The following is a 16,682-nucleotide window of genomic DNA, read 5'->3' as shown; positions in this document are numbered from 1 at the left end:
ACCAAGCCATGCAAAGAGGGTTTAACATTCGTGAGGCGAGCGGCCAGATCTGAAGCTCAATGGTATATTCACAACTTGTTGGGGAGAATTGCAGGGGAGCGGAGGATCTTCACACAAATGTGAATGTGAAATGAAAATAAGACACAGAAGGACGCATCCTCTGAATCCTCTAAGCGGATATACTGATGAGTCAACGTGTGCACCTGACGACGCCATTGTTTCTGTTTTTCTTCTGGCATTCAGCTAGCTGGAATCCATAATCAATCTCGTATTTACCCTTGAATGTATCCACCTGCAGCAATGGTCTCTCCCTCATTACGGGCGCCCCGCAGTGTGAATATAAATGTCCAACCAGCCATTACCATCAATCTTTACTCAAAGATTGTCCCAGATGTGACGCTCCATTAGCTCTGTGTTGTGGCGGTATGTATGTGTGTGCTTCCCTGAGCCCTTTAGTGACTGTGTTGGTTGTTACAGCAAAAGCATGTCCTCTGTTCAGTAGCGTCTCCGACCCCAGCTTGAAACCATGCAACCTTGTTAGCCCTGTTTGCCCCCAGCAGCTACAGCAGGCGTAGCGGCACTCACGCTGGCAGTGACCCCAGGAGCGGCGCGTCCATCCCCAGCAGCAGTCCACCCTGGCCCCGTATCGGCACAGTCCATTGGATGATGCCATCTGCCGCGGCCACCTGTGAGTGGACGACATTATTAGTTTTGCAGTCAATTAAAATGTCTTAATGAAAAGCAGGGTGATTTTTTCATTTTTTTAATGGTGCTGGAGTGTTTCAAAGCACTTTCTTGCAATAGAAAGAAAAACGGAGCAAAAAGAGATGTGAAATAAACTCAGTCAAGTGGATAATGTATGGACTTGAAAGCTACAAAATAGCCTCAAAACAACCTGCTTTGGAACGACCTGCCTAAGGCTCACAGAGTCAGTAACTTCTTTTAAATCACTTCTTAAAACCCACCTTTAGAGATTTGCTTTTATATGAAGTTAACTTTTAGCTTTAATTAGTTTTAGTGTTCTATTTTATATTATGTCCTGTTTATTTTATATGCTCTCACTCCTTATATTTTACCTTTAGCTGCTTGTTTCCTTGGTGTGACGTTGTCACTCTAATTCCTAATTGTCAATTTTTTTTATTTCTAATTTCTAACTTTTAACCCTCCATCTTATTCTTTAACTTTCAAACTGCCTAGTTCCCTTGCTTGATATGGGTGCTAATCTAGCTAATCACTCATTTAACTTATCATTTTTACTATGTATTTTAATTGACTGCTCTGCCTTGTCTCCTTATGTCTTGCTCGATTGTCTGTGTTGCATGTTGTAACTGTCAAAGCACCTTGAGAACACTGTTCTTACGGGGGCTATAGTCATAAAGCTATTATTATTCTTATTATTTTTAATAAAATGGACGATACAAGATAAATTCCCAAATATCGCAAAAGATGGATGGAGTACATCTGCAAACTGCCAATGCTTCCAGTTCTACAAACATAGTTGGAGAATTAGTTAAATATAGACACTTAACAAATACCCACAGTTGGGCATGAATTCAAGCCCTCTTTTCATGGATTATTTTCCAAATTTTCAATTTCCAGTGTTTTGGTGGAGAGTTTTTTTCTCTTCTAACAGGTGAACACAAGGGCTCTTGCACAAATTGAAAAGCCTTTTATCAGGTTTTTAATTTATTTTGACAAAAAAATCTATGGACCTACAAAAAAACTGACTTGACCCTAACTCTAATGTGTGTCAAAAATGCTTTGTCAATATTAAGTCATTAATAAATGTCAAGGACCCCAGTTCTGTGACATTTTCCGTGCTTCTGTGTGCAAGAAGAAAGACACTAATGTTACCGCTTCCCAGAGAGAGTGGTGAGATGGTTGTTGCATCAAATGCCAGACGATCATAACAAATGACAGCACATTGCACTTTCCTGAGATCCTGAGGTGACATCTCTCAACTTCACTCCCATTTCTCATTTCAGTAACATAAAGATATGCAGCTTGCTATTATTAAATGGGTCATTCCAGAACTGGAGGACATTTGGGCTTCAAATTTTTGAAAGTAAAACTTCTATTTTACAAGTTTTTGCTAGATATTCATCAATAATAGGTAATAAACTGTCAAAGGCTTGATTGGCTCAGCTTACACATCAATGGTACCATTTTTATTCCATGTTTTATTTGTTGTTTGCTAACCCTACTCTAATCACAGTAACAGGGTTGCTAATCCATGCTAATGTTAGCTTTTTCTCAGGAGGAGAAGCTAGATATTTAGCTAGCTGTTACTGCTGACCAAGAGGACAAACTTACTGATGGAAAAATGTCAAGAAAAAAGTGAAAAGAATTAGTTTTATCCTGATAATATGCATAGCAGGGTTGCATGAGGTAGAGTGAGACATTCAATCAAGGCTGACAATGTTATGAAAATATGAAAAATAGAAGAGAGGACACAGTTTTGCTCTGTCCATTCTTTTGGAAAATTGTTTGATGATGTTAATTCCAGCGTTTCATGTGATTCACTGTTTTCTTCTTCTTCTACCAGCTAAAAAGGTTATGCTAACGGGGTTGTTGTGGGACACATGATCGATGCATGTTAATTATTATTTAAATACTATGTTGATTAAACAAAATATTCAGACAATTACGAGAGACAACAATGAAAAAAATACCAAAAAAAGGAATTTCAAATTTAATTTTAACTGTTTTATTTGAGGTCATCATGGGGATGGAACAAGAGAAAAAAAATGCATTTTAGGGGGAACTCCAGACTTATTAGTATTTTAAAAATATTTCAAAACATTTTTCTATTAGTTTTTTCAGATTTGATCTCAGGACAAGTAAACTTACACAGCAACTAATGTTTTAGTATTGTGTACGTGGATTATTTGAAATTTGATGGGTGGGACATGAAATGCCCTCCATTTCTGGAATGACTCAAAGACAAAGAGCATGTCTTTAACAATAGCGATAATAATCACACCTGAGAAGTATATAAAGAAGAAGCATTTAACATTTTGACATTTGATTTGAATAATCTTGATTCACTTCATAGCTGCTTCTTCTCCCTAAAGGTATATAAAATGCATATTTGAGGCAGCAAAACTGAATCATGTGAGGATTCTGAACACTGACTTTTTTTAATGCTTCACTGCTGCAGATTATCGTTGCATCCTGGAAACAAAACTGATAGCACATCAGATCGTGTTGGTTCATGCAATGTCAGACTGGAAACCCGTGTTGAAAGCCCGTCAGAGCCAATTTGAATTTCGCCTTCAGTGTGCGCCACTGACACTCACATCTGAGGATGCCACGGTGCTGCTGTGTTCATTTTAAGGCTTGTGGAAAAAGATGAGAAACTATGTACTTCCGGGTGCCCTTGAAAACGCAGTATTTTCCTCCACTGACAATTTCATGACAGTGGAAGATGCTATCGTCTCTGCTACAGAGGGAATGGGCAGGTATGAGTTTTATACAGATATAGGTTATTTTCCAAGCAATGCAATTCCTCTCAGAGAAATTATTGCCGGATGTTTTTGTTACACCATGTTCTTTTCTGCGCGGAGCGAGAAATAGCTTTTTGGCAGACAGAGCATGTGGATTACCTTTTTATCTGTACCAAGGCCGACCACGTATTCACGGAGAAAATAGAGCGAAGGAATGAGTCCATTTAAGGATAGCAATGAAAAATCCAAAGCCACATACTTCCAGAGCCCAGCTTTGACATGCTACCTGAAACCTAGCAAATAATCCATGAATCAGTGAATAGGCCAGATCTGGGCGAATTTTTCTGAAAATAAATAAAGTAAAACTGCGTCTTTCAGCACTGAGACTATTTCGCTGTCGTTTTAGGGGTGTGGAAGTTTCACACAGATCAATGAAAAGGTCCAAACCAAAGCTTTTAATTTGCACAGAGGAGCCAGAAACACTGTAACCCTTCACAAAACAAAAGAGAAGTCCTCTTGATGCACTTGCCTGCCACAAAAACGCGCTTTCTTTTGTACCTCAAAGAGAAAGTGAGGCTGTTGCTCAGTATTCAAGACACATCCCTCGGCGCTATCCCTGCCTATTAGTGTCTCTATGCCAAGATGAGGAAATGCTAATGCTTGCCCCTGCTGCCAATCACCTCATTGGAAAAAAAGGCAGATGGATGCTAAGTGAGAGTGGCAGATCCAGGGAAAATGTTTGTCTGCTGCCTGGCAAAGCAGGAAAGCAGTCATTCAGGAGAGGAGAGGAGAGGAGAGGAGAGGAGAGGAGAGGAGAGGAGAGGAGAGGAGAGGAGAGGAGAGGAGAGGAAAAGAAGAGAGGAGAGGGACAGGAGAGAGCAGAGGAGAGGAAACAAGAGGAGAGGAAACAAGAGAGGAGAGGAAACAAACGGAGAGGAAACAAAAGAGGAGAGGAAACAAGAGAGGAGAAGAGGAGAGCAAACAAGAGGGGAGGAGAAGAGAGTAGAGGTACAGGACAGAGGAGAGGAAAGGAGAGGAGAGGCAAGGAGAAGACGAGGAGAGGAGAGGAAAGGAGAGAGGAAAGGAAACAAGTGGAGAGGAAAAGAAAACAGGAGAGGAGAGGAGAGGAGAGGAGAGGAGAGGAGAGGAGAGGAGAGGAGAGGAGAAGGGGAGACAAGAGGAAAAGAGAGGAGAGGAAACAAAAAGAGAGGAAAGAAGAAACGAGAAGGAAAGAAGAAACTGTAAAAATGGGAAAAAGAAGGGACACCATGAGGATCTGCTGCCCCTCCATACTATAATACCTTTTCACATAAAACAAAACAGGAACTTCTCTCCCCGTGGCCAAACGCATTTAACTCAGAGGATGGTGACACCTTTGAAGAACACCTGACAAACCTCCCATGACATTTCAGTGATATTTAGATCCGGTGACGGCAGCCTGATTTCCTCCGGATGTTTTGAAAGCCCCTGTTAATTCACTCATAAGTGTGCACAAGGGAACCGCCACATTAGAAAATGGGGGCATCAGGTGGGGAGAGTTGATGCTGCTTTGGGTACACCTGTTCCTGATGGTCTCTTATTCACTTGCCAGTTATAAAGTAATTATCCCATCTAATGACTCCCAGTAGAAAGCTTCCCATACAACACCACAGCTAAGAGTTTTCTGTGGGTTAAAGAGATATTTTGATTTCTGCTGGCGCTCTAATTGTTAAAACAGAACGCCGAGTCCATGTTCTGGATTCTTTACACACTCATTGTGCCGTAATGGATTTGGATAAGAGCTGAAAACTCTCGTATGATCTGTTAAGTCACCCTGATAGTACTATCTGACACTTTGTTAGTGATTAAGTACAGTTAAGCACCAATCCCTCTCCTTGATCTCTCCATTTAGGCTTTTTCTTCTGTCCGTAACAATAAAAACACGCAGAAATTGTGTGACTAACTCTTTTGTTGTTGTGCCACCTCCTCTTTCCCAGTATCTCTGGAAGTCTTTCATTGCTGATTATCACCTCTAACAGAGTCGACTGTCATGTGTGTAGAGAACTGAGACAATGTTTGCAGCTAATTAGCGTCAGTTGGATTTCACAGTGTTGTGTGGTGGGAATTTGGTGCTTGCTCAAAGGTTATGTGACTAAATATCATGAACAATTTTTATATAACCAGTTCATCATAGTTTTTAAAGCAAAAGAGCTTAAAAACTCCCAGTTTCACATTGGGCAAAGTGCAAAATATTCTCTTGTCTTCTCTGTCCTGTATGATAATAAGCTGGTTATGGGTTACATTTTACGTTCCAATCATCAAATTTCCAATAATCCATGTACAAAATACTAAAACATGCAGTTGTTGTGTAAATTTACGTGTCCTGGGACCAAAGTTTTAAAAAACTAAAAGAAAAGAATGTTGGAAAACATTTTTTGTAATACCAAATAAGTGTGGAGTTCCCCCTAAAATGCAGTTTTTCTCTTTTCCTGCTGCCCTGATGATCAAATTGAATCTCAAATAAAACAGTTAAAATTAAATTTAAATCTCCTATTTTGTTATCCTTTTACTGATGTCTCTTGTAATTGTGGGAGCATTTTGTATAATCAACATAATATCTTAAATGATCATTATTATTCATGGAACGTGTGCCCCATAACCTTTCTAGCATATGCAACCCTGTTATGCATATTATCAGGATAAGACAAGTTTACTTTCTTCTTGACTGTTTTCCATCAGTCAGTTTGTCCTCTTGGTCAGCAGTAACAGCTAGCTAAATATCTAGCTTCTACTGCTGAGAAAAAGCTAACATTAGCATGGATTAGCAACCCTGTTATGGTGATTATTGTGATATTTTTTTATTATCCCTTATTAGTCCCACGAAGGGAAAGGCCCAACAGTGACCACATCAGGGTTTGAATCTCTGAGCTTCTGATCAGTAGTCCAGAAACTCGTCAAACAATAAATAAAATATGGAATAAAAATGTTATCATTGATGTGTAAGCTGAACCAATCAAGCCTTTGATAGTTTTTTACCTATTACTGATGAACATGTAGCAGAAAACTTTAATAGAGAAGATTTATTTTTCAAAAATTTTGAAGCCCAAATGTCCTCCAGTTCTGGAAAGACCTTTGTACTAAAGTTGTGGATTGCTGGTCCATCAAAAACATTCAATCTGAAGATGTGAGTTTAGCCTCTGAAAAAGTATACTTTCCTATTTTCCGATATTTTGAAACCAAAACGATTAAGCCATAAAACAAAGAAGACGATAAAAGTAGCAGAGTACGAACTCCTACGTGGATGGTGGGTGAGAGCTGTCTGGGAGGTCTGTTTGGTGCAGCAAGAAAGAAACGGGAACATCTTGAGATGCAACAGGTCCTGGATTACTGCTTCAAATATGCAGCTCTAATGCGTTCTCCTACACACTCACATATAAATACACATGCATGGTAAATCTGGAGTCACTTTGTGTTGCCTCTCTGAGCTGAATGTAGCCTGCAGCGGTCGTGCACCGCAGTGCAATCTGAACTTGAAACAGAGGGTTTAACGCAATTCATCAGCTTTATCACATCAACACGGCAGCAATGTCAGACACACAGTTTTCATTTTTTACGGCCTTTATGAGTTGATAATTATGACAATCAACAGTGGGAGCTGAGGTGACACCACACAATAACGAGGACCATTTTCTCAGATGTATCTTGTCCTCTGAACGGAAAGCTGGCATATCAAATGGACGTGAGCATAATACCTGTATTTATTACCCTGAAGCCCTGAATAATGATTCTAAATTGCACTAAGCCTTGAGGGAACTCAAGCAGATAATTATTACCCTTCATGCATGCCGTGTGACACCTCTTCTCAAGTACAGACCTAAAGTCAAGGTTCTCTCCTCAGAACCTGAGAGGCTGATATCCAACAATGGGGACGCCATTCTTCTTCCATTGTTTTAGTAATGGATACAGAGCTGGCTGGCCTCCCTGAGACCTGACAGAAAAGAGTCCATTTCTCACAAAGGAGGAGTAAGAATTGTAGCTGATGATCAGGACCATGAAAGTATACGGTGTGTATTCACAGTGATAATTTAATCAATCTATCATCCATCCGTGACTAAGGCATGCAAAGCGTGACTGCTGAGTGGATTTTCCTCGCAAACATCCAGAGAGGTTGACTGCTGGATTCGTAGCATCTCCGTGCGAAAGACCTGCTCAAACCTGCCGAGCTCAGCTGGAGGCGCGAGCGTGTGGAGTCAGAAGGTGTCTGCCGTAAATTGACCACGTCAGCTGCATGCACAGCCAGATCTGCACGCAGACTGCCACGCCTGACACATTAACACCAGGGAGCCATGTGGCCGAACCGACAGACATGTGCAGCAGGGTTTTAAATGCAAAGTGACAAATCCGCTTGCTGAATTCAAGCGGACTTTTTAATGCAACGGAGGCATGTGAAAGGCAACACAACACTACAGCCCTGCGATAAACACAGTTTCGTTGCTGCTTCCGACGCAGGAAGTCGTGTGTTGGCACAACTCTGTGACTATTTTCAGGATAAACACTGAAATGACGGTGGAGCAATCACATAATAATATCTTAGAAAGGAATGCAACGGGCTTTTTTTTCATTCAGCACTTGTGTTTAAAGATGTTAGATGTTGTTAGTAACTGTGAATGTACTGACAAACATACACTTAAAGCATGTGTGACACTGCAATAAAACTAGAGCGAAGAGGAGTTTTTTTTTGTTGCAACAATGGATTGATTGTTTGGTGTCAGTGTATTTGCCATTAACCCTTAGATGCATAAGTGGGTCAAAAATGAGCCGGTGACTTTGTTTTCTTATAATATCTTTGTAATGAAAAGATTTTCTCATTTCATTTTCCAGCTATTCCTCAAAAAATCTGCTTTTGATATTGTTCCATTTAAAGTTTTAAGGTACCATATAGTAATAGGAGAAGGGTGGAAAAATGCCTACAAAATTGGGGTTGACATTTTTCTATTGCTGCTGTGTGTAATATTGTTTCTCAATTATTAAAATGTGACAAAAAACTGTTTTAAAGTGAAAAATAAACATATTTCAAACATGAAATCATTCTTGTGTGGGCAAAAGTAGAAAACAAACAATAATGCAAATGATTATTCTCAACCAAAATGACAATAATGGCATAAAAACAGATTGATTCTTACATAAGTCATTCTTGGCCCACTTATGGAAGAGTAGGGTCCAATCACTTGTGCATCTAAGGGTTAACACCAATCCAAACTGATGCATTTGTTGCAGTAATGCTGAATTACATTGCAGTGTACAAGCTCGCACAGTGTATTGTGTTGCAGACTCAGCCAGCAGGCAACAACAGGACCTGACCTTGCAGCAACTTTTACTACTTTCTTTCTTTCCATCTTTGGGCTTGGCAGAGGACATAGCAGCTTGCACTTTAATCACACATCCTTCACATTAGAGGACTTGCAAGGTTATTACTGTAACAAATCCTAATAGTCTGCACAGGCTGGACTGTCCATGTAGAACTTAACTGAATAAGAAGCAAAGTTTCTCAACTCCCCCATTGTCCTATTTACATCAGGAAAGCTGCAACAAGATGAAATAACAGATGGAGTAAATGTATGAACAAAGAACAGTTCTGCACCAGATGCATTTTCCATAGGAAGATTGTGAGTTGATTATTATCATAAATGCCTTGTTCAGTGTGGTGCTGTAGCTGAATCCATGTTTCTCAACACCAAACTGTCTGTCAGTAAGGCGTGACGTTCACACAGCATATGGCGATATTGCATTTTGCATCTTGTTGACGCTCTTCATCACTCCCACTGACAAACTCTATTGTTCAAAAGTTTGTGGTCACTTAGAATTGTCCTTATTTTTGAAAGAAAGGCATTTTTTCCTCAATGAAGATAACACTAAATTAATCAGAAATACAGTCTAGACATTGTTAATGTGGTAAATGACTATTCTAGGTGGAAATCTGATTTTAATGGAATATCTCCATAGGGGTACAGAGGAACATTTCCAGCAACCATCACTCCTGTGTTCTAATGCTACATTGTGTTAGCTAATGGTGTTGAAAGGATAATTGATGATTAGAAAACCCTTGTGCAAACATGTTAGCACATGAATAAAAGTGTGAGTTTTCATGTAAAACATGAAATTGTCTGGGTGACCTCAAACTTATAAATGGTACTGTACTGGTGCCCACAACTAGAGATAAGAGTCACTGTTCAAATGTTAATGGGTCATTCAAAAATTGGAGGACATTTGGGCTTCAAAATTAAAAAAAAAACAAAAACTTCTCTTTTTCAGTTTTCTGCTAGATATTCATCAACAATAGGTCATAAACTATCAAAGGCTTGATTGGTTCAGCTTACACATCAATGGTACCATTTTTATTCCATGTTTTATTTGTTGTTTGCTAACCCTACTCTAATCACAGTAACAGGTTTGCTAATCCATGCTAATGTTAGCTTTTTCTCAGCAGTAGAAGCTAGATATTTAGCTAATTGTTACTGTTGACCAAGAGGACAAACTTACTGATGGGGAAAAGTAACGAAAAAGACAAAAAGAATAAAATACAATAAAATAGTAATAAAAAGTCTAATCCTGATAACACGCATAACAGGATTGTATGAGATAGACCATCACTCCTGTGTTCTAATGCTACATTGTGTTAGCTAATGATGTTGAAAGGCTAATCGATGATTAGAAAACCCTTGTGCAGTTATGTTAGCACATGAATAAAAGCGTGAGTTTTCATGGAGAACTGGAAATTGCCTGGGTGACCCCAAACTTTTGAACGGTCGTGTATGCCTTGTCCAGTGTGCTGCTGTACTTGAATCCATGTTTCTCAACTCCAAACCGTCTGTCAGTAAAACCTGACGTTCACACAGCATATGGCGAGATTGCAATTTGCATCTTGTTGACGCTCTTCATCACTCTCACTGACATATGCCAGACAGCGGGGAAGAGACATTAAATTTTAACTCACAATCGCCGGTTGGGCCACTCGTTCATCCTGACTTTTCACACTCATTCTCAAACCCCGAGAGCCCAAATGTGCCTCTGATATTACAATACCAACAAAACCTGGCACTAGTCCACGGCTGTGGATTATTACTGAGGAGGTCTGGTATGTGCTGCCTGGCTGTGTTAGACTTAACAACTTAGTGACATCACTGGAGAGGAATATCCTCCACTGTTTGAGCTGCCTTTCACTTTTTCAGCGTCTTTTCTGTTGCATGACATGAAATGGCTGTTCTGGGGTCCTTGGCGAGAATTTTAAAAAAAAAATGGCAATAGCACACACAGTACAATGTTTTTAGAGACAGACTTGCAGGTAAGCACATTATGTGCAGCTATGGGAGAACAGAATTATCTTGCCAATGATGCCCGTGAAGGACCCTTCAGGACTAGATGGATAAGCCTGTTAGGAACGCTCTCTAAAAGGCAATAAGTGAGGAAGACTGGTTAATAAATGGCTTTTCTGCTTGTGCTCAGTCTCAGGGGATGTTTTCTCAATGAATTAATATTGAAGCGCAGACTCAGGCCCGGGCAAGTTTATACCCATAAAAATTGCCAATTTATGGCCACGGTGACAAGCCACTCCATCAGCAGGGATGTTAATAATGTACAATATGCTGCTGCTAGGTTAAAGCAAATGATTATTACACAAAGGCAGTGCGTGAAATAAAGTTAAAGCCCTACACATCTCATCTGACCACGGCCTGTCACACAGACATTAGCCAAGGTGATTAGGAAGAATAAATGTACCAAATAACAATAATAAACGTGCTGGCAAATGCTTGAACCACTTCTCTGCCCTCTCCTTCATTCTCTGGAGCACGCCGACACTCTTTTACCTCTTCAGACCTTTGATATCCAAATTGCTTCTTTTGAAATACTTTTGAACGCAGCAGAAAACTGAACTGAAAGAGCTGAGGAGAGGGGAAAAAAAGGCCTGCATACCTGTCTATGTCAAAGTCTATTAATGAGCAGGTGGAATGGCAGTCCGCCTGACAGCTTTTTCTGAAATGAATGCACACTTTTTTCAATAGCAAGTTACCTCCAATAATCTTCAAAGTTTTTCATTCACTTGAAAAACATTGAACATGTTCGAGGATTCAGCTTCTGGAGCTCAGTCTGCCTGACAGAGATACACGAGGAAAATAAAGCACTTGGCTGCATACTTGTAGGCAATTTGGCAGTAGGACTTTATTTGTGTAACTCTATCACTATTTGGATGGATTTCACTCCAGATTTTTTTTCTCTCCCTCTCAGCTCCAGAAATCCATTTCAGTACAACATAAATAGATTCTGATTTTATGCCCCTCTTCGTAGAGTTAAAGTTTTAATAAATGATCACACACGCAGAGAACAAATGGACATTCTGCCATCAGTGCACTGCCTGTATAATGTTTGAAGTGTACAGAGCAGGGTGAGGCCTAAATCACATGATTTTTAACATGCATGCCTTCAAAAAAAATGTAAGAATCCACCATTTATCAACTCAAGATGCACCTATATGCAGATGGAAATCTCGGACACGTGCATTCTTTAAGGTCTGGCTCGTCTCCACGCACTCCGTGGGATTCGTGTTTGAACATGAAGCGGCGGGCAATGCGCTGTCACATCACTTTTAATAATCAGCCTGACATCTGCACAACGCCACAGCCGCTTGGCGTGATTCAGCTGTAAATGCAAACAAAACAATACCCGCTCCGAGGCGCACAAAAAGAAACGATGCGCTCGGATTACTGTGCCATGAAAATAAAAGTTAGGGGAACAGGTGGGGGGAAAGATTCATTCAAGGAGCACCCCAGCTCTCCCGAGGAGCAACATGTTTGCATTTAACAGTATCACACTTTGGAGGTGTTAAAATAATGCTCCAGTTTGCAGCCACTCCAGCAAAGTAGTGTTTTCTTCCAAAGGCGCAGATTCACACGCGTCGATCGAACTGTGTGGATCGAATAGGAGCGATAAAAACCCCACCAGACCATGTGTCCCTACCTGCCGTCGAAGCCTGCACTTGCTCCCAAACAGCAGCTGCAAAACAACATCAACTTTATCCATAATTCCATGATTTCGGGAGTTACGCGCCCACGCTGCGCCGCTCCTCTCCGTAATCCCAAAGCAGCAGGTAGGGGGAACAAACGAGGAAAAGAAAAAAAGAAGAAGAGGGGAAAAAAGAGAGTTTCTTTAAAGGTGCACCGGCAGGAGAGGTCTGCTGGCAGAATGAGCATATACTGAGGAGGTGCGAGGAGAAGGAAAGCAGCCCGACGCGTGGAAGCTCAGTGACTCCGGTGAGTGGATGTGTGTGGAGCGGGACGCACTCTGCCGGGAAGAGAGCGCACAGCTCCCCCTCTCCTCTGTCCTCCTCCTCCTCTTCCTCTCTCTCTCCTCACAAGTTCAGGCAGCGGGCTCTCCAGCCAGCACTGCAGTCTGACCTTATCTCCCTGCTTTTCAGTAACCAGCGCCAATATCCAGCCAGCAGCGGGGACTTCAAGCGTCATGACTTTGTGCAGGAGGAGAAGGAGGTGGAGGTGGAGGCTCCTCCTGCGGCTCCGTTCGTGCGTTTTTGGAAATGCCTTAATTAATTGCGCAGCCTGCTGAGGCACGCAGGTGCACTGGCCACCCAGGTAGACTCACGCAGTAAAGACAATGCAGTGGAAATGACTGTAGGGGACAAAGACAGAGGCAGCACAGAAATGCAAAATGAGCAGTTTGGTAAAAGTTTGAGCGCTTACCCCTGAGATGCACGAATGTTTGGACCTTACGCTCTTCCATAAGTGAGTCAAAAATGAGAATCAGTGTGTTTTTATGGCATTTTTTGTCATTTTAGTTAAGAATAATCATTTTTGTATTATTGTTTGTATTATATTTTGGTCCACACCGGAATGATTTCATGTTTGAAATATGTTTATTTTTCCACTTTATAGCAGATTCTGAACATTTTGATGATTGAAAAAGAAGAATACTACACAGAACAGCAGTGGAAGAATGTCAGCATCCATTCTGTTAAACATCTGTGTGCAATAGAGACTAAATATAGGACAATTGGAAGTACAAGTATTACCTAAAACTGCACCTTTGCAACAGAAATAGTTTTAGGGAGATGTATATTAAAAGAATGGGTGACTGTCAAATCTGATTTAATTCTAACTGTTAAATCGTGTTAATTCGGGGATTGCGCTTCAATGGAACTGGGTGTAATATCAAAGGGAAAATAAATTTAAGCTTCATATGTGTGACCAATACACATAATATATGTAGATCTGTGTAGATATGATGATATGTAAATACTATGTCACTGCTGACCTGGGAGCGGTCTTGTATTGTTCGTGTATTGTTGTTTTGTTGTTTTTTGTATTTCTTTGTGTTTTATGTTGCATTTGTACAGGGATTGTATTGTAAGTGATGCAACTGCATTGATACATTGTAAAGATGTTGTATGGACCCCAGGAAGAATAGCTTTGGCATTGCCATAGCTAATGGGATCCAAATCAATCAAATTCTGTTGACATTTTTCCACTCTTTTGTGCACTGCATCACCTCTTGTGATGAAGAGCCTAATCCAAATATTACAATTTCTTTAGAAGTATAAAAGGTAGCTTAAAAATGTATCTGGAATGCTACCAAGAATGTGTTTTTGAGGAATAGCTGGAAAATGAAATGAAAGCAACTTTTCATTACAAAGATATTGCGAGAAAATGACCTCACCGGGTCATTTTGGACTTTCTTATGCATCTAAAGGTTAAACAAACAAAGCCTTTGGATCTGGGCAATTATTGTGAATAAAAACACACCTGGTGTGGCTCCTGATTGGAATATGTTCTGACATAATGATGACGGCATTTGCGTCAAGATCCCACTGCACACTTGTTCAAATGTAAACTGTCTCAGTGTGTATTATTCCTTGACAAGAGTGTGGTTATCTCTCCTGGTATTCTAACTGTGCTGATCTGCACCTCCAGTCTGGGAGGCAGGACCATAAAGGCTGCTTAATTTCCTCATGTGACAGCCTTCTACCTCAGCAAAACCCAGTCTGTCAGTGAAATAACTACCTCAACTAAACAAAAAGAAGGAAAGAAAGCAAGAAGGAAAGAAAGCAAGAAGGAAAGAAAGAAAGAAAGAAAGGACCAACATACTATCGCCTTTGGAGCAGGAGATGAATGAGAGGAAGGTTTGATATGATTAGCTTACTGCTGGTTGTTCACAGTCCCAGCCGTCCTTTGATTCATGGCTCTGCTCTCCTTGTTACACCCCGTCACCCATCTGATAATAAATCTGCGTGGTGGCACGGAGGTTTGACACCAAGTGATCGGAGAAATGCTGGTTGTGTATAATTAGACGATCAATCACATCATTCTCATGGCTGGACTGTAAGAATGGGATTCTGTGATTCATTGCATTTTCAGATGACTTATGCGTTATGCAGATCACACAAATCAGGCCTCATTACCGGCCAGATTTGGTCTGCTGTGGAAAAACTGAGCTTGAGAAGATGAATTTCAAAGGATCAGTTCACCCAAAAAACCACACTAATTCACCAGAATCAGAATTGTGTCAGACGCTTTTTGACACCAAGTAGTTCAGAGTCACAGCCGTAGATGAGCCATGGCCGAACATGAGGGTTTTCCAGAACAGGTAGAGGGACCACCTGCATGTGGTACTTGTACCGTGAGACACATGCATCACGGAAAAACATTTATTTTTCTTGGACAGATGTATTTTGCTGCCCTGGGTCTACAATTCTACAATTTCATTCAGCAGATGCTTTTATCCAAATAAAATTAATATCATTCTAAAGCGACATCTGAGAGTAGATATAACACACACAATTAAGGGTCCACGTTTGGCTGTGGTGCTTCATCTGACTCATTTGTTTTGCTACTGTCTGCCTCACCAGATCCACTTGAATCGTCATTCTCCATCTCTTTGTTGCTGGGAGTCTAATCAGGGCCTTCAGAGTCTTCATCTGAGCTACTTCAACATCCGTCAAAGTCACTGTCATCTCCAGCAGCGCCTCCTGAACACTGCATCGTTTCTGCTTATTCGTACTGCGAATTAGAAAGAGACACTGAAACAGCACCAACATAGGATAATAAAATACCTTTTGTGTGTTTGTCTATTTACCACAAGAAGTGTTTCAGCTAAAGAGAAGGTGAAGTTTAGGGACTGATGTGCCAAATATGTGTCATAATACAGTTTATCATTCATTTATTTAAATTAACATTATTTTCTTGGATTCCATTAATGTAAATCTGCTCTCAAATGAACCACAGAAAAAAAACATGGATGCAAATGATTGAGCTTAATTATCTGAGCATTTTTCTTATTCTGACAATACATCACATGGTATTTTCCGCAACAGTTTTTAGGTTGAAGGCCCGAGGTAACATGTACGTATGTCTCTGCGATTTTTTTCTAAACTGGTTTTATATCAATTTAAGGAATGTGATCAGAACAGCTTAAATGTGATCTTGGACATGCTATTAAAGGATTACAATTGGGTGTAAACGTGTCTTTGATGTCAAGCATTTTTAACTGAGCACGTTTTCTCCCATGTGCTCACCAGACACACCGCCATTTTGGATGTGATGTCATGAGGACAGCAATTCACACACGGGCACATGACTTCACCAGTGTGGTCAGTGGAAGTCACTTGGGACCTCATCAGCTCAAACTGGGAGAGAGCTCTAGTGTGTGGATCGAGGTGTGTGTCACACCTGTGTTACTGTGGCTCCTGTTGGGTTAAGAAGCAGCTGCTGATTTCATGTTTTCTTGGTCATTTATTATTAGAAACTTAGTCGATTGTTGTATGAGTTTGTAGAAGGATTTTAAGAGTTATCCCGTTCAGCCTGCTCTGTACCGATTAGACTCCTTAGGCTCCATTAGGACACTGATTTGGGACATAAAGGGCTCCAAGTGAACACTGTAACAGCAGCATTATACCTGTGATTAGTGGCAAATTCCAGCCTTCTTAGTAATACTTCCAAGAAAAATTGAAAGGTATTAAAGGCTTTTAAAACAAACCATTACCATATTCTGTTTGCGGTGATTAAATCACGGTAAAACTATTCCTTTTTTAAAAGATTATGTCAATGTTGTCCTGACCAGGTAACAAATAACAATAAATGAAAAGGTTGATGCTACAGGTACGGACCCGTATCCGTAGGCCACAGGCTACGGGTACGGGTCCGTATCCGTAGACACTACCAAATGAAAAGGTAAAAGTATTCTTTATGATTTGGG

General features: G+C 40.5%; 2 protein-coding genes and 1 long non-coding RNA gene across 5 annotated transcripts in view; 1 reads left to right on the top strand and 2 right to left on the bottom strand.

Annotated features, from left to right (window-relative positions):
- npnta (nephronectin a) overlaps positions 1-13,020 on the bottom strand; it is a 78,458-nt gene extending 65,438 nt beyond the window's left edge. For all 3 annotated transcript variants that reach the window (XM_022193737.2, XM_051945195.1, XM_022193738.2), the window contains exons 1-2: positions 12,438-13,020; positions 586-686 (exon numbers count right to left, since the gene is read on the bottom strand). In XM_022193737.2, the coding sequence (XP_022049429.2) occupies positions 586-686; positions 12,438-12,670 (334 nt within the window). In that variant the 5' untranslated portion in view covers positions 12,671-13,020. The remainder of the gene's footprint in view (positions 1-585; positions 687-12,437) is intronic.
- The window catches only part of gstcd (glutathione S-transferase, C-terminal domain containing), a 457,968-nt gene that overhangs the window by 363,218 nt on the left and 78,068 nt on the right, over positions 1-16,682 (bottom strand). The window lies entirely within an intron of this gene.
- LOC127533078 (uncharacterized) lies at positions 13,020-16,462 on the top strand. Its single transcript, XR_007940653.1, has 2 exons — positions 13,020-13,216; positions 15,337-16,462. It is a non-coding gene; the product is annotated as an uncharacterized LOC127533078 (long non-coding RNA).

This window comes from Acanthochromis polyacanthus, chromosome 3, assembly GCF_021347895.1.
Source record: "Acanthochromis polyacanthus isolate Apoly-LR-REF ecotype Palm Island chromosome 3, KAUST_Apoly_ChrSc, whole genome shotgun sequence".
NCBI lineage: Eukaryota > Metazoa > Chordata > Actinopteri > Pomacentridae > Acanthochromis > Acanthochromis polyacanthus.
Note: the sequence above shows the minus strand (reverse complement) of the source record. Positions and strands in the feature narration are given on the sequence as shown.